This window comes from Dromiciops gliroides, chromosome 3 (genome assembly GCF_019393635.1).
Source record: "Dromiciops gliroides isolate mDroGli1 chromosome 3, mDroGli1.pri, whole genome shotgun sequence".
Classification (NCBI taxonomy): domain Eukaryota; kingdom Metazoa; phylum Chordata; class Mammalia; order Microbiotheria; family Microbiotheriidae; genus Dromiciops; species Dromiciops gliroides.
In genome coordinates this window covers 198,778-223,975 of record NC_057863.1, presented here as the reverse complement: position 1 = coordinate 223,975, position 25,198 = coordinate 198,778, and the positions used below count along the sequence as shown (strand labels likewise).

General features: G+C 43.0%; 1 protein-coding gene across 2 annotated transcripts in view; it reads right to left on the bottom strand.

The window, feature by feature from the left end:
• RABEP1 (rabaptin, RAB GTPase binding effector protein 1) overlaps window positions 1-25,198 on the bottom strand; it is a 78,325-nt gene that overhangs the window by 36,732 nt on the left and 16,395 nt on the right. For both annotated transcript variants that reach the window (XM_043993195.1, XM_043993196.1), the window contains exon 2: window positions 13,759-13,887. In XM_043993195.1, the coding sequence (XP_043849130.1) occupies window positions 13,759-13,887 (129 nt within the window). The remainder of the gene's footprint in view (window positions 1-13,758; window positions 13,888-25,198) is intronic.

The window sequence follows — 25,198 nt, the reverse complement described above, 5'->3', positions numbered from 1 at the left end:
CTGACTCAAGGGAGAAAGGGCTCTCTTAGAGGACTGGACATTTGTGGCTTCCATCTCCCTTCATTAAGACACAGCAATGAACTCACTCAACCTTCCACAATGCAGGTGGGGGGTACATAGAAGCTATTTCACCAAAATAAAACAGGTGAGCAGGCCATTCAACATACATGCATGTCAAATTAAAGAAACATAAAAAGGTGTTAGTAGAATTAATAAGACTAAATAATGAAACGATCTCTCTCATAACTCCAGGACAAATCTATTATTTAACACATACCCCCCCCCCCCATATTGGTCAAAGGGCCAAAGAGACCAATCTTGTGGCAAAAAACCAGAGCCAAATTTTGGAGGCCTCCTAGTGAAACTCCTTCACCTTACAGATGAGGAAAGTGAGGCCCAGAAAGGTTCACACAACTTGGTTAGTCACAGATAGTAAGAATCAGAAGCAGGATTTGAACCCAGGTCCTCTGACGCCATTCTATCACGCTGCTTCCTTAAAGGCTTTAAAGGGTAAAGATTTCAAGACGTTCAAAAAGTCAAGAAAAAGGATGGAGAAAGAACCGAATTAATATTCTGTGAACTAAAGTCCACTCTTGCATAAGTGGATTACTTTTGCGGGGCTGAGCAATAACAGAAGGAAACTGGATGGGCAGGAGGAAGGCAGACGAGCTACAGAAGAGCTCAAAGTCACTCCAAGCGAGCCGGGGTTTGAGAATTTGTCTTTTTAACCTGCCTGAGTAGGTCTGGCAGTGATGAGATCTAGAGTGATGGGGTTGGGGCAGACGTCATAGAGGATTTACAGGAAGGAGTCTCAACAGGGATCTTATATCAGGTCTCATGGGGGAGGGGGAGGGCGGACATGCTCTTTGATCAAAGGTCATGAAGAATCTTCACCTGACATCTGCTAACTTGTGGGTGTTCCTTAGGGTTCTGACCTGCATCCTCTTTTCTCCCTCTGTCCTAAGTCACTTGGTAAGCTTATCAGCTCAATTATCATCTCCATGCTGATTCTCAAACCTGTTTCCTGCTCCAGTTTCTCTGCTGACCTCCAATCTCCAACTGCCTTTCAGACATCTCAAACTGGATGTGCAGCAGACATCTTAAACTCACCATGTCCAAACTGAACTCTTTTATCTTTTCTCCTCAACCTTCCCCCCTCCTCTTACCATCCCTATTACTTTAAAGGGCACCTCTACCCTCCGAGTCTCCCTCCCTAGGAATCATCTTGAACTCCTCTCTCTCCCCCTCCATATCCAATATAGTGCCAAGGCCTGTCGATTTCACTTCCCCCCTCCCCCCATGAGACCTGTAGCATCTCTCCGATGCACTTCTTTCCCTCCTTTGACAGTGCCCTCACCTCAAGACTTGACTACTGCGATATCTGCTGGGGGCTGGGAGTGGGGAAGGTCTGCCTGCTTCCAGTCTCTCTCCACTTCAGTCCACCTTCACTTAGTTACTAAAGTGACTTTTCCTAAAGCTCAGGTCTGATCATATCACTTCCTTCACAATGACCTCCAGTGGCTTCTTATCACCTCCAGGAGCAAATATAAAATGTGGTTTGGCATTCCAGTACCTTCATGACCTGCCCTCTCCCAACTTTCCAGTCTTTTGACACCTTATTCCCCAACTTGGACCCTTCAATCCAGTGTCACTGGCCAGGACCGTCCACCTCTCGGCCATGAGCATTATTTCTGTCTGCCTGCCATGCTTGGAACACTCTCCCTCCTCCACTCTGACCACTGATCTCCCTGACTTCTTTTCAGTCCCAACGAAAATCCTGTCTTTTATTAATTATAATTATTATAATTATACTTCTAATTATTATTTTTAGGGCAATGAGGGTTAAGTGGTTTGCCCAGGGTCACACAGCTAGTAAGTGTCAAGTGTCTGAAGCTAGATTTGAACTCAGGTCCTCCTGAATCCAGGGCTGGTGCTTTATCTAGTGTGCCACCTAGCTCACCCCAATCCCATCTTTTAATTATAAAAGTATTTTATTATTTTCCAGTTACATGCAGAGATAATTCTCAACATTTGTTTTTATAAGATTTCTAGATTCAAATTTTTTTCCTCCCCCCCCCCAAGACAGCAAGTAATCTGATATAGGTTATATATGTACAATAACATTAAACATATTTCTGCATTAGTCATAAGAATCAGAGCAAAAAGGAAAAACCTCAAAAAAGAAAAAAAATAGAAATAGTATGGTTCAATCTGCATCTAGATTCCACAGTTCTTTTTTTTCTGGATTTGGAGAGCCTTTTCTACCATGAGTCCTTTGGAACTATCTTGTACCATTGTATTGCTGAGAAGAATCAAGTCTATCACAGTTAATCAACACATAATGTTGATGGTACTATGTACAATGTTCTCCTGGTTCTGCTCATCTCACTCATGATCAGTTCATGTAAGTCCTTCCAGGTTTCTCTGAAATCTGCCTGCTCATCATTTCTTATAGCACAATAGTTCCATTAGATTCATATACCAGAACCTGTTCAGCCATTCTCCAATTGATGGGCAGCCCCTAAATTTCCAATTCCTTGCCACTACAAAAAGAGCAGCTATAAATGTTTTTGTACATTTGGGTCCTTTTCCCTTTTTTATGATCTCTTTGGGGAAAAGAAACAATAGTGATATTGCTGGGTCAAAGGGGTATGCACAGCTTTATAGCCCTTTGGGCATAATTCCAAATTGTTCTCCCGAGTGACTGGATCAGTTCACAGCTCAACCAACAATGCAATAGTGTTCTAGTTTTTCTACAGCTTCTCCAACATTGATTATTTTCCGTTTTTGTCATATTAGCCAATCTGATAGGTGTCAGGTGGTGCCTCAGAGTTGTTGTTTTTTGGTGAGGCAATTGGGGTTAAGTGACTTGCCCAGGGTCACCCAGCTAGTAAGTGTTAAGTGTCTGAGATCAGATTTGAACTCAGGTCCTCCTGAATCCAGGGCTGGTGCTATATCCACTGTACCACCTAGCTGCCCCCAGAGTTGTTTTAATTTGCATTTCTCTAATCAATAGTGATTTAGAGCATTTTTTATATGACTATGGATAGCTTTGATTTCTTTGTCTGAAAACTGCCTGTTCATATCCTTTGACCATTTCTCAATTGGGGAATGACTTGGGTTCTTATAAATTTGATTTAGTTCCCAATATATTTTAGAAATGAGGCCTTTATCAGAAGTACTGGCTATAAAAATTGTTTCCCAGCTTTCTGCCTCCCTTCTAATTTTGCCAAATCTCATCTTTTAGAGAAGGCACCCCCCACCTCTCATTCTAGTGTCTTTCCTCTGCCAAATATTTCCTATCTATAGCTGGCTTGTATGTACTTGTGGACCTGCTGTATCCCTCACTAGATTGAGACCTCCCTCTTCTTGCTCTGCTTGGTCTGATGCATTTCTTGTCAGATGACATCTCTGGTGTCTGCAGGCTTCTCTGTCTTTATCTCTATGCCCACCTGGGCTGCAAAGATGAGTCGCTGTGATTTTTTTCTTAGATTTCCCCCATCGGGATTTGGTCTAGTGAGTTTTATAATAATAGTAGCTAGCATTCACACAGTGCTCACAATGTGCCAGACACTATGATAAGTACTTTTCAAGCCTCACAATAACCCTGGGAAGCAGGTGCTATAATTTTCTCCTTTTGAAAATTGAGCTGTCCATTACATGAGGAGTTTCCTCTCTAGAACCTCCATCGACCTAGAGAAATAATAGATCCGGACCAAAAAAAGATATGAATCCACACAGGTGCACACAGGAGTCAGATCATCTGAGAGATTCTTAACTGGCCTTACACTAGCATGGGAGATGGCCCCTGGGCAACCCCCTGGAGGGGATAGGGAGCCACTGAGGCTCACTGTGGATCCAGTGGGCTCAATGCTGGAAGGAAAACACTTGTGGACCATAACATGCAAAGGAAATAACTTTACTTAGCAGAAAAGATGGAAAAGGGGTGTCAAAGTAAAAAGAAGGCCCATTCCACCAGGGCACCCACACAAGATCACATTCTATCTCACCTCAGGAAAACTAACTATCCAGAGGTTGGGTTTTCAGGCCCCTCATTCTTTGGGCCAACTCAAACCCCGAGGGCAGCCTCCTGGGAGGAAAACCATCCCAATCGACAGAAGATCAATGTTCCTTGTGAAGGAATTTCTGAAGGGTTTGGAAAAGAGTTACCCAAGGTGAGGTGGAGATAGGTTACAACCTATACTACGGAAGGAAATACTCACAAGGGTGAGAACACAGAGTCATCAAAGTCTTGTACATCTATGGATATAATAAAAAGCCAAATCATGTGGGTTTAAAAAAATGCTTGTTATAAGATCAGCTATTCCCATTATTGGGAATCCAGGTTAACAGCTTCTTGACACACAGGGAAGTAGACCTCTTTATTTTTGTAATGATAACAAAAAACTATTTATGGTCTTTAAAAAAAAGAAAGATTCAAAGAAAGAGAGAATTTGATAATTCTTCTGTGACATTCATTCTCCTCCACTGAGCTTAAGACCCTGACTTCATTAGAGACCCAGATAATGATACCATGAAGGTACTGGAATTCAGAAGTATTCCATCTGGATGACTTAATTGCCAATTGGCCCTTTTGGAAGAGCTGAAGGTAAGTAAACAATGACTCCGGATGTAATTCTTTTGACTACAAGGGAGAGGGAGAGAAAGGCCACAATAATTAGCGCTCATGCTATTTAGCAGTCATGGTCTTCCTGAGTCCAGGCCCAGCACTCTGAGAGCTAACTGGGAGAAGGTGTGGGAAGCTTGAGGGAGGAGCGAAGGGTTTAGAACAATTCCTCTGGGGCTTGAGAAAAGGATCAGTTACGAAGGGGAAAAAAGGCCTGTGGAGCTGCAATGAGAGCCACCTGAGGCTGGGTAACACAAACCCATGTGTATTCACATATGTACAAAAGCATGGATTATCTTTCCCTCCCCCAGTAAAAGGCACTTAGCAAATCCCAGCTATGAGCTAGAGTTCAATCTGCTTCCTAGCTGGGGTCCTCCGGACCTTGGTTCCCAATCACATTGATCAGGGGTCCAGGTTTTCAAAGGCTTTCTCTGCATGGTGTGGTCTTCACCAATCATTCCAGTTTTGTTTCTAGCATCAAAGATTTCCTCATTTCCATCTTTCTTAGGGAGCTACAATATTCCATTTCACAGTGATTTGCACAGAGTAAGCATTTAATCACTTCATGTATTCAGGATTACATGCCATTACATGATTTTTTGGCCACTGCTCAATACATGGTCAGTTATGACAGAAAAAGCTGCTATAAATATTTCTGTACCCTGTTCCTCTTTTTTTTGATGGGGGGGTGGGGGCAGTGAAGATGTCCAAATCACTTGACACCAACTGTGCCTCAGTGTGTCTAAATGTCATCTTCTTCTTTTGTCATTTCTGCAACTCAGATGGGTATAAAGTAAAAACCCAGAGCTGCTTTTATTTGTATTAGTGATTTGGGACATGTCTTATAATTGTGTTTTTTGGGGATTTTTTTTTTTTTGGCGAGGCAATTGGGGTTAAGTGACTTGCCTAGGGTCACACAGCTAGTAAGTGTAAAGTGTCTGAGGCCACATTTGAACTCAGGTCCTCCTGCCTCCAGGGCCGGTGCTCTATCCACTGCGCCACCTAGCTGCCCCTCTTAATAAATCTCAATAGCTTGGATTTCTTCCTTTGAAAATTGCCGACTATTCTTTTTTTCATGTATCCATTGGGGAATGGCTAAAAACTTGTGGAAAAGATTTTTCCAAGTTATTTATTTTCCTATTTTAGCTATGTTTTGTTTCTACAAGAACTTTTAAATTTTATATAATCAAAATGTTCTGTTTTATCTTCTGTCATCCTGTGTTAAGGACTGTTAATGGGTCCCCTGAACTTGTCTTTTTGAATTGCCATATTATCCAGAAACACCAGACCCAGAGGATGCGGGAGGCCCTAACTGTGCCAAGGACAAAGCCCTCCCAAATGACAGAATTTGTTTGCGCCCCAAACTGGATTCCCTATGTGTCTTCCCTGTGAAGTCAAGAAAGGAGCCAGTCTGTCTGTACCAGGCTGAGAAACTGCTTGTGCAGATGGAACCCCTGTAGACAAACAGACCCTCCCACCTTTGTGGTCTAGTGGCTCCCAAGGAGAAGAACGAAGCTTTTGCCACCACTTTGCTCCTCCCCTTTGTCCTGCTGTTATAAAAATGCAAACATCTGTATGGATCGTGAACTCTGGGTTCCACATGAATGGTCATTTCTCTTCTAATCAACCTAGTTTTCACATCAGTTTTGTGAAGCTGTGAGTGCCTGCTGACACCTGTCTGTTCCTTGATCAGTCATTCCCCACCAAAGATCTGAAAGGTGATTTCTCTGTTGCTTCTCCAATGTTTTGATGTCACTTTTGGTGTCTATGCCTCCTGTCTGTTTGAACCATATCTTGGTATATAGTGTGAAATGTTGGCCTGCACCTGATTTCTACCAGACTACTTGGCAATTTCCCCAGCAATTACTGTCAAATAATGAGGCATAACCCCAGTGGCTTAAATCTGTCCCACTGACTCATATAGTTCCTGAGTGAGTCTTGGAAGGTAAGCCTTCCAAATATTTTATAACTTCTGTAGTTATTTTTTTTGGTTTTTTGTTTTTCTGTGGGGCAATGAGGGTTAAGTGACTTGCTCAGGGTCACATAGCTAATAAGTGTCAAGTGTCTGAGGCTGGATTTGAACTCAGGTGCTCCTGAATCCAGGGCTGGTGCTTTATCTAACACACCACCTAGCTGCCCCCAGTCATTTTGAATCAGATTTCTCTTTCTAGTTCTTCTTGCTGGATTTTCTTGATAACATACAGGAATATTGTTGATTTGGTAGAAACTTTGTTTCCCCTATATTACCTATGTTCACTGCCTCAATTTCTTTCTTATGTTATTGATGGAGCTGGTGCTTCTAGATTAGTTCAAACAACAGTAATAGTAGTAAATCATTAGACTGTGAGCTCCTCAAGGGCAGGAATTAGCCTTAGACAGTGGGGGGAGGGGGGGGCATCTAGGTGGCACAGTGGATAAAGCACCAGCCCTGGATTCAGGAGCACCTGAGTTCAAATCCGGCCCCAGGCACTTGACACTTACTAGCTGTGTGACCCTGGGCAAGTCACTTAACCCTCACTACCTAGCAAAACAAACAAACAAACAAACAAGACAGTGAAGGAGCACAGCAGATAGAGTGCTGGGTCTGGAGTCAGTAAAACTTGTGTTCAAATCCAGCCTCAGACACATAACAGCTATGTGACCTAGGCAAGTCACTTAACCCATTTGCCTCAGTTTCCTCATCTATAAAATACGAATGATAACAGCACCTACCTCCCAGGGTTGTTGTGAGGATCCAATGAGATAATACTGATAAAGTGCTTTGCTCAGAGCCTGCCACAGAAGAGTCAGATAAACATTCCCTGTTATCATTACTACATCATCATTATTATTTTGCTTCTTTTTGTATCCCTGGCACTTAGCACAGTGCCTGACACACAATAAGTGTTTAATAAATGTTTATTGATTTACTGACTGAATAGTAGTGGTGATAATGGGCATCCTTGATTTGCCCCAAACTGATTGGAAAGGCCTCCACAACTTTTCTCTAGTACATTTAAGATTTGTTCTTGGATTCAGATTATTTACCATATTAAGAAAAAGTCCATTCATTCCTATGTTTTCCGAGGTTTAAACCAAAATAAGTACTGAGTTTTGTCAAAAGCTTTTTCAATATCTACTGATATAATCACAGGGTCTTATATATACACATACATATGTGGGTTCATGTGCATGAATATGTATATATACACACATGTATATGTATATACACATATATTATATATAATATACACTATTTTAACATGATTTATTATGTTCATAATCTTCCTCATTTTGAACTAACTCTACATTCCTGGTAGAGACACAACGTTGTTATAGTGTGTAATCTTTTTAGTATGTAGTTGTAGCCAATTTGATAACATTTTACTTAAAAATTTTCCATCAATATTCATTAGTAATATTGAGCTACTGTTTTTCTCTCTGCTTTATCTCTCTGTGATTTAGATATGAAGGCCATGTTTGTTATCAGGTAGAGACTTGAAGGGTACCTTATTTTTCTATTATTGTAACAGTTTCTATAATATTGGAATTAATTGTTCTTTTTATGTGATATAGATTTCACTTCTAAATACAAATAGTCATGAAGGTTTTTTCTTCAAGAGTTAATTTATGGCTTATTTAATTGCTTTCTGATACTGAGTTATTAAAATAGTATCTCTCTTTTTAAAAAAATTAATCTGAATATTTTATATTTTAAATGAATTAATGTAGTTTCTCTAAGTTATCAGCTTTGTTAGCATATATTTGGACAAAATACTTTCTGATCATTTCCTTTATTTCCCCTTCAACTGTTATGAATTCTTTTTCATGTTGATAGAAAAAAATTGGTCTTTCTCTCTTTTAAAAATCTTATTAACCATGACTAATGCAGAAATGTTTCATGTGACTGTACATATATAAACTATATCAAATTGCTTTCTGTCTTCGGGAGGGCAGAAGGAAGTGAGAGAGAGGGAGAAAAATTTGGAACTCAAAATCTTATAAAAACAAATGCTGTAAAATCACATTAACTACTTAGTAGTTCAATTGGATGTCTTTAATTGCCATTCAAGTTTTTTCGTTGTGTGCCCAATTTACTGATTTGTTCTTTTTCTCTTGATGAAAATGTTTAAAAATATGAATTTTCTGAAGAGAACTGCTTCAGATGTATCCCAAGTTTTGTTATGTTGTCTGTCATTTTTTTAATGAAATTTTCCATTATTTATATAATTTCTTCTTTGATCTACCACTTCTTATGTTATTTACCCTCCAATTGCTTTTTAGTTCTTCAGATGTACTTTATTGAATATCTTTTTATTGCTTTGTGATCAATAAATGATGTGTCCAGTATTTGTTTTCCCTACATTTTTTTGGTGAGGTCTTTACATAATAATTTTTTTTGGGGGGGGGGGTGAGGCAATTGGGGTTAAGTGACTTGCCCAGGGTCACACAGCTAGTACGTGTTAAGTGTCTCAGGTCGGATTTGAACTCAGGTACTCCTGACTCCAGGGCCGGTGCTCTCTCCACTGCACCACCTAGCTGCCCCTACATAATCAATTTTTGTAAAGCTATGTTACAACCGTGGTACAGCCAAAACGTAAGTAAATTCCTTTCTATTCCATTCAAACATTGCCAAAGATCTAGCTTCTTGAATCATTCAAAAGTTCTGTTTATGTTTTGGTTAGATTTGTCTAGTTCTGGATGGGGTAGATTAAGGTGACCTCCTATAATGATGGTTTTAGATTAATTTTTCCTTTAAGTAAGTAGATACTACGCTGTTAGGTACATATATAGTAAATATCGAGAAGTTATCTCTGGTGCCTTTAGGCAAGTCTCTAATTATAGCAGCCTCTGAAATCATGCTTGGTGCCCCCTTAGCTCCAGCCTCTCATTTTAACTTTAGGTGAATCTTTTTTTTTTTGGTGAGGCAATTGGGGTTAAGTGACTTGCCCAGGGTCACACAGCTAGCAAGTGTCAAGCGTCTGAGACTGGATTTGAACTCAGGTACTCCTGATTCCAGGGCCGGTGCTCTATCCACTGCACCACCTAGCTGCCCCTTTTAGGTGAATCTTTGTGTTTCAAGTGTGTTTCTTAAAAACAACATATTGTTGGATTCTGTTTTCTAATGCAGGAGGATGCAAACAAAAATGCAGAAAAAAGTCGGAGGGCCATGCTTCAGGCATCTGACAGCCCTGTGCCCTCTTTCACTCTGAGAGCATCTTCACTTCATTCAGGTCTTCAATTATGACTGTGAATTGGTCATTTCCCTCCATCCTGGTCCTTTCCTGCTTTTCCCTCTTTGTTCCCAATCCCCTTTTCATAATGAGGAAGGCAGTGAAAGGGAGGAAAGGCCCTTTTCTTGAGGCTCTGTTCAGCTGGGAATGGAAGGACCTGTGTCCTCCCCTTCCTGCTGCCGTGCCCTGGTCCTTGGCTGCTATTTCTGTTCACTCCCCTTTGACATTCCCCTCTTCACTACTGGAGTTTCTTTTGCTTATAGCTATGCCCTTCCCTATGGATGAAGGGATGAATGAATGAGTGAAGCCTTTGTTAAGAACACACTGTGTGCTAAGCCCTGGGGATTCAGATAGAAAAGTTGGGTGGTCTCTGCTCTTGAGGGATTCGCATTCTAATGGGGGGGTTTTAGGTCCTGGGTTCTTAGGGGCATTTGCAAAGCAGGCGGGGCAGCTAGGTAGTGCAGTGGATAAAGCACCGGCCCTGGATTCAGGAGGACCTGAGTTCAAATCCAGCCTCAGACACTTAACACTAGCTGTGTGACCCTGGGCAAGTCACTTAACCCCAATTGCCTCACCAAAAATAAAAAAAAAAAGAATGAATGATAATAGAAACACAAGCAAAGCAGGCACTTCTGTTTCATCTCTAATGTCATTTCTACTGGAAAAACCCTATGAGCACCAAAGGGGGGACCACTGGACAGGAACAAGGATTTTTTATGTTTTGGGTCTTCATTAGCATTGGCCAATTTAAGAACAGGAATTACCTCCTTGGATGTCAGTTGTGAGGACCAGGTGGTTTGGTGGTTTGGCAGGCTCTTAGGGTTAAGGGTCTGAGGGGAGATGGTGGAGTTTTGACTTGCCTGGAACAAACCAGGAAAACCAACAAGTCAAAAGGAGGGAGCGCATTCCAGGAATGGGGGATGCTGTGCCCTGGGGCCATTGTCACTGGAGTGCAGAGTACCTGAGAGACAGGTAAGAGGGAGAGGTAACAAGCATTTATTAAGCACTTTCTATGTGCACTTTAAAAATATCATCTCATTTTGATCTTCAAACAACACTGGGAAGCAGGTGCTATTATGATCCTCATTTTTACAGTTGAGGATACTGAGGCAGACTTGCCCTGGGTCACACAGCTATTCATTATCTGAGATGAGATTTGAACTGAGGTCTTCCTGACTCCAGAGCTGGCATTCTGGACACCGAAATTCCCCCTTGCTGCAGACAGACAGATAGATTAAGGAAGGGTGCTCTGAGGATGGGGAAGACAAGGGCCTGTTTGGAGGCAGAAGGCAGGGAGAGATTGCAGATGAGTACAAGACTTAGGATGACAGAGGGGGCATCTACCAGAGAAGAAAGGCTGGAATGGGATCCCTGCAGGTGATTCTTCTCATTCCTTGTCACATTTATAAGTTTCCCTGGGTGTCTTCAGGCGATCCATGAGCCCAAAGAGCTGAACATGCCACCATCTTTCAGAGCAGGCAGCTTTGTTCTCCTCCTCCTCTTCCTTTGGGGTGGTTAGCAAAGGAGGGGAAGGGGAGGTTTAAAGGAAGGTGCAGGAAGACATGAACTCATGTCAAGAATCAGAAAAACATTCATGAAAGTTACCAAGCTTGGCGCCAAAGAAGAGAAAAGAAACTATCCCTTCCCTTTTCTTTGCAGAGGTGGGGGATTAGAGAAGTGGAACCAAGTACACATGGCCACACTGCACAACTGGTTAGTTTTGGAGAAGTGGGTTTTTTTTCTCTTTCATTTTTATTTTTTGTTAGAAGGTCTGGCTCTCCAGAACCAAGAGAACATTGTACACAGTATCAACAACACTCTATGATGATCAACTATGACAGACTTAACTCTTCTCAGCAATGTAATGATCCAAGACAGTGCCAACAGACTTATGGTGGAGCATGTTCTCCCCCTCCAGAAAAAGAACTCTGGAGTCTGAATGCAGCCCGAAGAAGACTATTTTCACTTTTGTTGTTGCTTTTTTGTTATTGTTCTTCTTTATTTTTTTCTTTTTGTTCTGATTAATGTGGAAATATGTTTAACATGTGGGGTAAAAACTGGAAGTTTGAGCTGAATCATTTGAGAGTTGAGCACATGCTACTGAAGCAGCTTTTGAAGGACTTCCCTTTTGGGGAGGAGACCGTGATGAACTTCTAGCACACCAGCTTAAAACTGAGGGAGGAACAGAAGTTCGCTCTCTCTCTGGCTTTTCAACTTAGCCGTGGCAGCACACGGCCTGGCAGGCAGTTTGGAATCTGGTGAGTTTTATATAGGAAAATAGACTAAGCTTAGATCTAAGATTATTCATTTGTATTTCTACTTTCCTATTTCCCTAATTGGTATCGCCTTTTGTTGTCTAATTAATTCCCAAGCAATAAAAACTAATTCCTCACTGATTAAAGCTCAGAGGCTTCTTTTTCTTAGTGGTCTGGGAGATATATATGTATACATACACACACACATATATATATATATATACTGTGAAAATTTATTTTGATTTGGGGACCCTACCTTTAGGCTGAGATTAGAAAGTCTTAGGCCCTCAGGGTCTCTCCCCCTCCTCCTCAGCTTCAGCTGAGCGAAAAAGTCCCGTGGGCTATACAAGACGCCAGGTCAGACAGCTGGGGGGAAAAAAGCCCCCAGCTCCCTCCGACCTGAGCGGAGCTATCTGAAAGATAGCCTGTGCTGAGGCACGTGAAGTGGGAGTGCACCCCCCCCACCCCAAACCAGCCCTAGCCCTGGCTGGCGGATTAGCTTGTTCTGTGGGGGCGAAGAAAGGCCCGAGATTTGAGTGGAGAGAAGAAAAGGTATATAGAGAGCTGGGAGTTAAAGGAGGTGCGGACAGGCCTTAATACAAACCAGGGAAAGTGCCCTGAGGCCGGAGGCAGCTAAGGCCCTTATTGTATTCAAGAAGTTAGGGGAAGCTCAGCAGGTGGGAAAGAGCCACAGTGGAAAGAGACCCAGGAAAGCAGTCAGGTTGTACATTTTATTTCCCTGTATTCTTAATTTTCAACAGTATCTCATAAATAAACTCTGCTTTGATTATTTACTTAAGAGGCTTCTTAATCTTTAGTCTATCAATTTGGGAGCAGTGTGGTGGAACTTTATAAACGGCCCATATTAAATTAAACGCAGTCAGATAGCCAATTAGTCTAAAGTCCCCAGATTAGTCCTCTAGTCAGCTTTAGCCCCCCAAAATTAGGCTAGTCAATTAAAAAATATTCTAACATTTTAATGGTGACCGCGGCAGGACTTATGGCCCAATTATAATTTCTCTAAACCTATAATTTTTCATATACTTATAATTTTTCATAAGTCCAATTAGATATATTTTTCCAGGTTAGTTATAGTTATGAATAATTAATTTTTTGTACAATACAGATAAGGGAAAAGTTAAAAGGGGGAGTTTAATGCTCATATATCCAATTTTGAATCTCACACATGATAGTAATGTATAACCTATATCAAATTGTTTGCTGGCCTTGGGAGGGGGGAGGGAAGGAGAAAAATTTGGAACTCAAAAAATATCTTTACATATAATTGAGAAAAAAAACCCTAAAAAAAAAAAAAGAAGGTATGGCTCTCTGGGCTGGGGGTGGAGGGGTATGGAACTATGCTGGGAAATTAAGGTGATCTAAAAACAAAAGATATCAATAAAAATGACTTTCAAAGAAAAAATATTGAAGTGCTGCCAACTGTGAAGAGAGGTTATTGCCAAAGGCACTCTACTCTGGGTATGAGAGGGATTGAGAGAACCCAAGATGAAAGAATTCTTTCCATTTCTTATCCCATGGTCCTCCTCTGCCACCCCCTTTCAGGGCTCCACAGTGGCAGGTTTCCCAGGCACTGCAAAGAGACTCAGCACAGACACCTGCAGTGGGGTGAGAGGTGGGCTGTCTGTAGACCTTGGGTACTTACCTTCTTTGGCCAAATACAGCTCTTTAAATTTGGCTCTCTTTTGATTAAATTCTTGCTCGAGTTGCTGCTTTGTACGTAAAAATTCTGCGTTGACTTTTTCCAGCTCCGCCACCCGTTGTTGAAGAGAAACTAAAACAAAACAAAACAGGGTCTCACTGCTTTAAAAGAACCCAAATCAATTTGTCCACACGCCAAGCCAAGTTCACCATCCTTCTTCCCACCTAAAGTCAAGAGTTCCTGAGCCCACCACAGATCCAGATCCCATCTAGAAAAGTCTCTTGGGAATAAAACCCTTTCCCAGAAGGCGACTTGTGCACAACTAAGTCCCACAGCGGGGCCGTCACAAAGAAACCTTCGGTTTGCCTAAACTGGATGAAATTCTTGGGCTCCCAATGTGAGAAATTGTTTTGCTTGACTCTGCATATTTGTCAAAAGGGTTTTGTTTGTCTTCTTGTTGGGGGAGGAGGAAGGACAAGGAGAGAAAGAAATGATTGTTCATTGAAAAAAAAATTAATTAAAAACCCCCCACAAATCCTTAGGTCCACCATTCCATAAACCATCTCACTGATATCCTTTACTCCTACTTCTTATTCTTGGGTCAGATCAAAATCTTTATTTCTGCCCCCTCTCCCATGACACAACAGGACATATCAATTACTAGCCCGATCTAATCTACTTTGCTACCAAGCCTACTTAAGAACATTCCACTCTCATTTAAAACAAAACAAACCCCCCTTTTCCTTCATTTCAGGTTCTCAAAAACCACCTGTTTCATTAGTTATCTAACTAGGATAGAACCCAGTGCCTCATTAATTCCGGCAGATTTGACAGTTCAGCTGCTACTGCTCTGTCATCCCCTCCCCACTGCTGGAGGCAGGACCATGGTGGTGATGGTGGGGGGTGGGAGTGGGAATCACCATCTATCTACTCCACTGGCCAAACTATGTACTACACTGATGGACACTTGGAGTACTATGTATACATGAGTAAGCTCTGGCTCTCACACCTGCAATGTAGGGGGCAGCCAAAACCCTTCTGCTTCTAAGAGTGATGAAAAGAAAGGCACCCAGAATGGAGAAACCCCATGGAATGAAGACCAGACTCTTGGAAACAAACGATTATTACATTAAGGGTACATCTTCTTGATCCCAACCCCTTCCATCTTCTCCAGCAGAGTGCACTCAACCTTAAGCATCTATTTCCTACCAAAAGGTTCCGTCTTTGCTGCCTTCAAACCAAGTCTCAAACCATACTTTAAGAAAAAGAAGTCACTAACCAGCTCTTATATATCTCTCCTCCTCAGCCTCAGGTAAATTCCTTAAAAAAGCTGCTTATTCTCACCGTCTCCACTTCCTCTCATCCTTCCTACCTCATCATGACATCACCCTTCTTTCTTGGTCTCCATATTGCATCCTCTAATTGTAGGTGTTCTGTAGAGTTTGGTGCTAGGCCTTCTTCTATACTCTCTCTTAGTAATCTCAACAGCTCCCATATTTGAGGAGAAGCTAGGTAGTGCAACAGACAGAGAGTGATGGGCTCAGAGTCAGGAAGGCCTGAATTCAAATCTGACCTCAGACACGAGCTGTGTGACCCTGGGTAAGTCACTTCACCTGTTTGTCTCAGTTTCCTCATCAAAGTTGTAAGAATCAAAAGAAATAATGATTTCTGCCCCCAACGTGGCACATACTAAGTGTTAGGTAAATGTTGGTTATTATCATTATTGTTATTTTCTCTTGGCTTTATGCAGATGTCTCCCAGATTTCTAGATCCTGCCCAGGTTTCTCCTCTGGACTTCACTTCTGCTTCCCCAGCTACCTACTAGACATTTCTAATCGCATGTCCCAGAGACAGCATGAAATGACTGCCTTTCTCCCTAATCTTCCCCTTCACACTTCCTTATTTCTGTCAAAGGCACAGCCACCCTTCCAACCTCCCAGGCTGGATTACGTGGCTTATCCTGAACTCATCACCCTCCCCCATGACCCATGTTGCCATTTCTCCCTTCACAAGATCCTTTTCAGCCAGCCACTTCTCTCCACTGACAGCTAGCTGGCACCTTAATCTAAATCCTCAGCGACCACACTCAAGTAACTCCAGCCCCTGCCCATCACCTCAAGCACAGAGGCTCTTGACCTTGGCGTCATGGGCCTCTTTTTAGAACCGTACTTTTGTTTTTACCACATAAAATAAGAGATGGCAAAGAAAACCAATTATGCTTAAGTACATGTATCATTTTTTTTTAAAGTTCACAGACCCAAAGGTTAAAAATCCTGCTACAGGGGTAGCTAGGTGGAGCAGTGGATAGAGCACCGGCCCTGGATTCAGGAGGACTTGAGTTCAAATCTGGCCTCAGACACTTGATACTTACTAGCCGTGTGACCCTGGGCAAGTCACTTAATCCCAATTGCCTCACTCCCCCCCCCCCCCAAAAAGAATCCTGCTACAGAATCCAACAGAAACTTCTTTGCTAAGGTTTTACAACCTGCCGTGTCCTGGGCCTTCCCAGCCTCACCGGACATTGCTTCTTTCCCATTCTCTGGCACCCAGCACAAGTGGCCTGCCCTCTGCTCCTCACATGTGCCATTCCATCTCCCATCCCAGCCTGCGTGCGCCACTCTAGCCCATGTCCCATCCCTGCCCGCACCTTTGTGCCCGGGATGCAGACCTTCCTCATCAGCACCTCAGAGAGTCCACATTCTTTTTCCTTTTAAGATGCAGCTCAGACACCATTTGTTTCACGATGTTTTTCCTGAGACCACCAACTAGTCACGCCCTTCCTCCCAAACTGTGTTGTATTTAACTACCTTGTATATATATATATATATTTATTCTGTTTTTGTTTTTTAATCTGTATTTGTTATCGGTCCCATGAGAATGTGAACAGGACTTGTTCCATCCTCTGTCTTTCTATCCCTGCTGCCTAGCACAATGCCTAGGCACATAGTAGGTTCTTACTGGATACAGTGATCAGGGCCACCACTGGGTCAGAGCATTAGCTTGGTTGGTTGAGTGTTTGATAACTTTATAAGAAAAGAGTTCATGGAAGAAGAATCATTGATGGCCAATAATGTGCTGCCTCTCTGCTTCCAAAGTCCTCAGGGCCAGAAAGAACAACTACTTTTTACTGTAGCTTCCACACAATTGTTTCTCTGAACCAATACTTTCCCCACCATCCCACCAAAAATTCCAGAGTGTTCATAAAACAAAGCAACTTCCCAACTGGATGCTTTTGACTTTGTCAGATCCAAACCGAAAGAAATGCAGGCAATAAGCAATACTGTTCCTTCTGTGTCCACTCCTGTCATCACTCAGTCTTTTTTTCTCTCTTCTGCCAAAAACTCAGGTGGGCAAGGGCAGCAATCATTCTGGGCCCATTAATTGAGAAAAGTTAATGCTGTGAAAGAATATGAACAAGCTCCTTTTTTAGCTTCTCTAGAAATGCTGAGAAATGACATTTCTCTCTAAAGGTCTTTCCAGTGCTGGGGACAGCCCTTTGGGAAGGTGGGTAGGCTAGGACAGGATACAAAGGCCTTTCCATAGCTGAAACTTAACCAAGAACAAACACATCTAAGGCCCCGTGGAAGGACAGCCTTCTCCCTCAGGTGCACAACGGAATTAGAAGTGGGTCTGTTCAGCAGAACTCCCCTCTTCCATTCCATAGTAGTCCAATTCTAGATCCAGATCTCTGAGAAGTACCCTTGAATCTCTCCAAAGGGGTAGTCTAGGAGAAATAGGAGGTGACTGGCTGGTTATTCCACAAACCCTGGAATGTTCGTGGAGACTATAACTTGAAGGTATCTTTTCTTGTTGGGCAGTCATGTCAGATGGCAGGGGGAATCTGTGCCAGTCTGGACATCTCTCTCTTCAAGCTGGAAATATTCTGAGTATAGAATGATGTTGTGTTGAATAAAACTGTTTCTGGCAAACTGCTACCTAAACATAGAACAAGGTCCTAGCATTAATACTTCTTCAACAACATGAAATGGTAACTTCTAACATCCTTCCCTCACATGGGGACACCCTGTGCTATATCCCACAGGTGACTGGTCCACATTACAGTCCACCCAGACCTTCACATCCAACATGCATACATATGCTATGGGTAAGCATGCTCACTTCACAACAGAAACAGTCAACATTTTATCCTAAAAGGTTTAGCTTTTGCCACCTGCCCCATCCCTGATCCCCTTAGTATAACCAGGTATAGACCTTTATGAGGGGCCAACTTGCTCTGTCAGTCAATAAGCATTTATTAAGCATCTCTTATGTACCAGGCACTGTACCAAGCACATGGGATACAAAGAAAGGCAAAAGATAGCCCTAGCCTTAGAGGAACTCACCATCCAATGGGCCCCACAATCATCAAGATGATTAATGGAGATAAGGTTGGGGGAGGGGGGAACCACTTCTGAAGCCTTCCAGTCCAATCTACACCAGAACAAGAATGTCTCCATCCTCCCATTACCTCAGGGGCATCACTTTCCTTACGTCACCTCTTTGCAGGGTCTAGCCACTATCTCTCAGGAGGCAAGCAGAAGACAAGTCTGATGTCTTACACTCTGGCCCCAGCCATTCTCATAGCTGAAGACTGCTACCATAGCCCTAGACAGAGATGTCTTCTAGGACCCAGGAAAACCATCTCTACTTGCTTCAGGGGCCTTCCTCGGGTTCATTCTCCAAGCCCTCCACCACCACTTGGACACTCTCTTCTGGAAATGCTTGCCCCCTGTCTGTGTCTTTCTTAAATAATAGTGCCCATAATCAAACATGGTGCTCCAGGTGTCACCTCAAGAACAAAGACCTCCCTACTCTGGCCACTTAGGCCTTCCTTAACACAGCCTAAGGTGACACTGGCTTTGCTGTCGTGTTATATTATTTAGTAGTAGTGGTAATAACAATAATAATAACAGAGTGTGTGTGTTTTTAAAGGCATCTCATTTGATCCTCATACAACCCTAGAAGGTAGGTGCTATTATAATCCTATTTTTACAGATAAGTTAACAGGCTGAGAAGCTCAGTGACTGGTCCAGGGTCACACAGCTAGTCAGAGTCTGAAGTCAGATGGACTCAATATCCATTTGATTTATCAAAAATGAATTAAGCATCAACTAGGTACAAGACACTGCCCAAAGCCCTGTCCGATGCCAGAGATACAAAGGGAAAAACAAGCCCAAAAGTGGCCCCTGCTCTCTGCTGGGGAAAGCACTTTCCATTGGTAACTCTGCTTGATTTCTACTCCACAAAACACCAGGGGACCCTGGGCTCACACCCCCCACCCTTTCTGACTCCCTCTTGTGTGCTGTCTTTTCCCACGAGCTTGTAAGCTCCTCAAGAGCAGGTACCTTTCTCATTTGCATCCCAGTGCTCAGCACAGTACTTGCCACATAGCAGGCACTTTCTCAGTGTTGGCTTCATTGGATTAGACGGAGAAGTAGTGAACGTTATTGGGTACGTTGTCCTTTTCGGGCACGGGTTGTCCCCCCCACCATTTGGGGCTGCTCTCCCTTATGAATGTCCCTGTGTGACCTCTTCAGGTGACTCCCCCATCTCCTCTGGAAAGGCAGGATCATGAAGGAATAATGAAAAGTGCTGGATTGGTGGTCAAGAGAAACCTGTTTTCAAATCCTCCTTCAAGGACTTGAGAGCTGTACAACCATGGCAGACAAGCTGCCTGTCAATGCCTGGGGTTCCTACAGTTCTGTGCCTGCTGGAGAACAGGGATGGCAAGATATAGAGCAGGATGACTGGAGATGGCCCCAGATGTTTAAGCCGCCAGTCCTTCTATAATTTGAATCACTTTGAAATAGCCTGGCCATCAAAGCTTAACTATATTTTCTTCGAACTTTTTTCAAACTATTTTCTTTACTTGAGAGGACCAGTATTTCTTTCCCTAGATTTTACAAACATGGTATTTGTTTTGTGCACACTAGATGGCACCAGACTCCATAGGGCTGGGGCCTGGAGTCAGGAAGATTTCCTGAGTTCAAATATAGCCTCAAGGAGCAGCTAGGTGGCACAGTGGATAAAGCACCAGCCCTGGATTCAGGAGGACCCGAGAGCCTTAGACACTTAACACTTACTAGCTGTGTGACCTTGGGCAAGTCACTTAACCCTCACTGCGTCTCAAAAAAACCAAACCAAACCAAACCAAACCAAAATCTAGCCTGAGACATTTACAAGCTGTGTGACCCTGGGAAAGTCACTTCACTCTGTTTGCCTTGGTTTCCTCATCTATAAACTGAACTGGAGAAGGAACCTGTAACCACTCCAGTACCTCTGCCAAGAAAACCCCAAAGGGGATCATGAAGAGCTGTACTGGACTTGGTGTTTGTCCTTCGTTCTTGAAGGAGACCATGACATCAAGGTGATGTCATTACTTGCAGTAAAATGGATTTAAGCAAGGCAAGGTTGTGCTAGGCCACCAACCTCACTCTCTCCTCCAGAGCCATCTGGGTCCAGTGGCAAGCTATAGAGCAGAATGACTAGAGATGGCCCCAGATGTTTAAGTGACTTCCCCAGGGTCACACAGCTAGTAAGTGTCTGAGGTCAAATTTGAACTCAGTTCCTCCCAATTTCAGGGCCAGTGCTACATAGCTGCCCCAAACACCGTTACTTAAAGAATAAAAAGGATACCCGTCTTAACAAAATTGTCATAAAATACTCTTCCCCATGCAGGAAGGTTGGAATCTCCCCCAAACCTACTCCTAGGCCAGCCTTTATCAGCCAGAGAGGTGAGGAAGCACAACCAATCACTCAAGTTCCAGTCTTCCTTCCCACCTCCAAACAAATTCAAAGGAAGGCATTTCTAGCCCTTTCAAAGAGAAACCAGAGCAGCCAGCATTTAACAAAGAGGCACAGGCTTTTCTCCCTGCAAGTTGTTCCTCTTAGGTCAGAACTAAGTCCAGCGTAGCTGCTGACTCAGACATGCACATTCCCAATTACTGGGTTTTCATAAAACTCTTTTGTCAGGTATTTTCTCATGAGAATTACCATGTCGCTGCCTCCACTATTACTTAAAAATGGACACTTCTGTTTTACATCCCCTACACTTCCCACCATAGTCTGGCTGCTTCAAGGGACAGGGGAAAACGGTCAACTACGCCCAAGGTCTCCCAGCCCGACACATCTTAGAGCCCCTCTCACTGTGCTCATTCCCACTGCTGAAGGGATTTTGCAGATGTTCCCCCCACCCATACCCTGCTTTACTACTAATACTGTCAGTTCTCATCATCTTTATCATTTCTTACATTCATGTTTCTTGCAGTAACACCAGCCTGTTCATCTAGGCCAATCCATTTAGCCACTCCCCAATCAAGAGGCATCTACTTTGTTTCCACTTTTTTTGCCACTACTAAAAAATGCTATCAGTATTTTGGGGCAGCTTCTTTATATCACTCAGCCACTCTCAGAGTTAGGGGTTAGTAGTGGGATCTGTGCATCAGAGGATAATCCTTCTCCCTAATGCTACTCTAGCTCTTACCTCCTCTTGTGCTTCAGTTTAACAGTTTTATCTAGTTATTGCTTTTTTTTTCTTCTTTTTTTCAGGGTAATGAGGGTTAAGTGACTTGCCTAGGGTCACATAGCTAATAAGTGTCAAGTGTCTGAGGCCAGATCTGGACTCAGGTCCTCCTGAATCCAGGGCCAGTGCTTTATCCACTGCGCCACCTAGCTGCTCCTTATCTAGTTATTGTTGCTCCATTTCCCTTGAGTTTTTAGTTTAAATTGCCCCTGGTTAGGTTGACTAAGCTCCTAGACAACAGCCCTCCATGGCCTTCACCAGTTGCCCTTCCTTCTCTCAATACATTACCAACTAATATCTAGGAACAAAATAAAAACCATAACAAGAAAAGTCGGCATTTCTATTGTACCTTAATACATGCAAAGCTCATCTGATCCTCACCTGATCCACAGCCTAGGTGGTTATTACCATTTCTATTTTTAGATAGGGAAACTGAGGTCAAGGGAGGTTAACTAGCCCAGGGTCATACAACATACCAGGTGCCCGAAGCAGGATTTGAACTCAGGTCTTCCTGACTTCAGGTCCCTCAATCTGTCCACTGAATCACCCTGCTGATCATTTGTTTGGCCATTTCTCAATTAATGGATACTGCCTTTTGTTAGCCTCGCCGAAAAAAGCTGCTATATTTTTGTACATGTGGAGTTTTCCTCATTCTTTATCTTTTTGTGGGATAGGCCTAATCATGGCATTGCTAGTTTTTGGACATAGCTCCAAACTGGGCAAGTACTACAGAGTAAGAGCATATATTCGTGTAAAGAAAGGCAGCAACAAAGGTAGGGAAGCATGAGGGAGGGCATTTGGGCAAAGAGATCACCAGAACAAACAGAAGAAAGAGATGAAGAGTTTGGGGAGCAGATCACAGAGACGCAATGGAGCGGTGAGAGAGAACAGTATTAGCTAAACGTCCGCTCATGTTTGTTTGCGGCCAAGTACAGGGCAACTTATTCATTTCTGTCCTATGTCTTAATGAGACTTTCATCCTTCAAAGGGGGAAGCCTGTTCTGGATCTGTTTCTCACCAACCAGGAGAAACTGGTTTCTGGGGTAGTGAGAGAAATTCTTGTACAGTATCCTATAAAAACATGGTCAGTAGCATTAAAGCTCAGAGGGAGGGGGGCAGCTAGATGGCGCAGTGGATAGAACACCGGCCCTGGAGTCAGGAGTACCTGAGTTCAAATCCGGCCTCAGACAACTCTTTATTTTTCGCACTGAGGCCAATGATCTACCTAATGAAACAACAGGACCACCAGTAATCTAGGGGTGACGGTGAGAGGACAAAATCAAAGGCTCGCTTTCCCATGGACTTTATACAAAGACACGTAAAACCATGCTCAGAAAATAAACCACTGCACAACCCACCCTACCCAAGAGGCCCCTCTGGAGAGCAGACAAAAAGTCTCAAGGCAGACCCCAATGTCAAAGGCCTTCCCAAATATCCAAGGGGACAACTATCCAAGAAACCATGAGGGGAAAACCAAGTGCTTAGGGCTGAATGACTGATGGGGCCTGGCCATCTCCTGAGAGGAGTACAGCAGCTCTCCCTAAGCATCTAAGCAGGGAGCTGTGAGGCCTCGGGCCTCCCTCTCCCTACCTCTCTGACCACTCCCTTCTCAGTCAGGAGGCTGCATCTTCAGCAGAGGCCACACCTGCTAACCTGGAGAGTGTGCCAGGGCTCTGTCCTGGGCTTTCTTCTCTTATCCCTCTGTACTAGGGGTCCAAGGGCTTGGTTCTTTCTATTTTGATCAGTGTTCCAATAGAAGTTGTTTCCTTTGTAACACCATCTATTTTGTTTTTATGCATTTACAAACCTTATCCTGAGAAGTTGCATCAGACTGACAAAGGGGCCCATGATACAAATAAGGTGGAAGATCACTGCTCTACACTCCCTTGGCTCCCTTGATCATGACAATGCAGATGAGCTACGATCACCCATCACCAACTCCCTGTTACACATCTCCACCTGGATGTGGAGATCTCAACTCAGTGTGTCCCTTAAAACTTCCCCCCTTCCCAGCTGTGCCAGCATTACCACAGGAGGGGTTCCTCCACCCTGCCAGCCACCCGGATTATTTGTACCCATATCCACTCTGACAGCCACGCTGTGGTTTCTCCCTTTGTTACACTTCTTTCCTCTGACACTGCCCCAGTCTGGTACACACCCTCCTCACCTCCAGACTGGACCATTGAGATTGCTGCTGGAGGGCTGAGTCTTTCCCCACTCTGGCCCATCCTCCATTCACCCCACTAAAACAGAGGTTCAAACATGTCACCCCCTACTGAATAACCTCCCTATCACCTCTAGGATGACATAGAAAGTCCTGGCCCCTCCCACCTTTCCAGTCTTCTCACCATATTCCTCCCAAGTGCTCTCAGAGCCTACTGGCTGTTTCTGGAACAAGACCCTCTGGCACCCAACTCTGGGCATTTGCTCTGGCTGTCCCCCAGGGCCAAGAAGGCTCTTCTTCCTCCTCTGACTTTGGGCTTCCCCAGCTTCCTTCAAGTCTCCGTTGGCATCCTGCCTTGTTCAGGAAGCCTTCCCCAGTCCTCCTAAATGCACTTGCTTTCCATGTCTCATTATCTCCACTTTATCCTATCCATGTCTTATTTGTATGTTTTTGTTTACATGTTTCCCCATTAGAAAGTGAGCTCTTTGGGAACACAGACTGTCTTCTGTCTTTTTTGGTGTCCTCTAGGGCTTAGAAGAGTGCCTAGCCATTCCCAGTAAGATCGGAGTGAAACAGGGATGTCCGTTATCACCTTAATTATTTAATACTGTACTAGAAATGTTAGCTTTAGCAATCAGAGAAGAAAAAGGAATGAAAGGAACTAGAATAGGCAAGGAGGAAACAAAACTATCACTCTGCAGATGATATGATGGTATACTTAGAGAATCCTAGAGAATCAACTAAAAAATGACTTGAAACAATTAACAACTTTAGCAAAGTTGCAGGATATAAAATAAATCCACACAAATCATCAACATTTCTATACATGACCAACAAAGCTCAGCAGCAAGAGATAGAAAGAGAAATTCTATTTAAAGTAACAGTAGACAATATAAAATACTTGGGAGTCTACCTGCCAGGACAAACCAAGGAACTCTATGAACACAATTACAAAACACTTCTCGCACAAATCAAATCAGATCTAAATAATTGGAAAAATATCAATTGCTCATGGACAGGCCAAGCTAATATAATAAAAATGACAATTCTACCTAAATTAACTTACTTGTTCAGCACCATATGAATCAGACTACCTAAAAATTATGTTATAGAGCTAGAAAAAATAATAACAAAATTATCTGGAAGAACAAAAGGTCAAGAATATCAAGAGAACAAATGAAAAAAATACACAGGAAGGTGGTCTAGCCTTACCAAATCTGAAGCTATACTATAAAGTGGCAGTCATCAAAACTATTTGGTAGGGGCAGCTAGATGGCATAGTAGATAAAGCATTGGCCCTGCATTCAGGAGGACATGAGTTCAAATCCGACCTCAGACACTTGACACTTACTAGGTGTGTGACCCTGGGCAAGTCACTTAACCCTCATTTGTCCTGCCCCAAAAAATAAATTAAAAAAACAAAACAAAACTATTTGGTAATGGCTAAGAAATAGAGTGGTGGAGCAATGGAATAGGTTAGGCACAGCAGACACAGTAGTAAATAAATGACTTTAGTAACGTACTGTTTGATAAACCCAAAGTCTCCAGCTTCTGGGATAGGAACTCAGTATTTGACAAAAACTGATGGGAAAACCAGCAGATAGTATGGCAGAAACTAAGCATAGACCAACATCTTACACTGTTTGCTAAAATAAGGTCAAAATGGGTACATGATTTAGACATAAAGGGTGATACCATAGGTAAATTAGGAGAGGAAGGAATAGTTTACCTCTCAGATCTATGGAGAGGAGAACAAT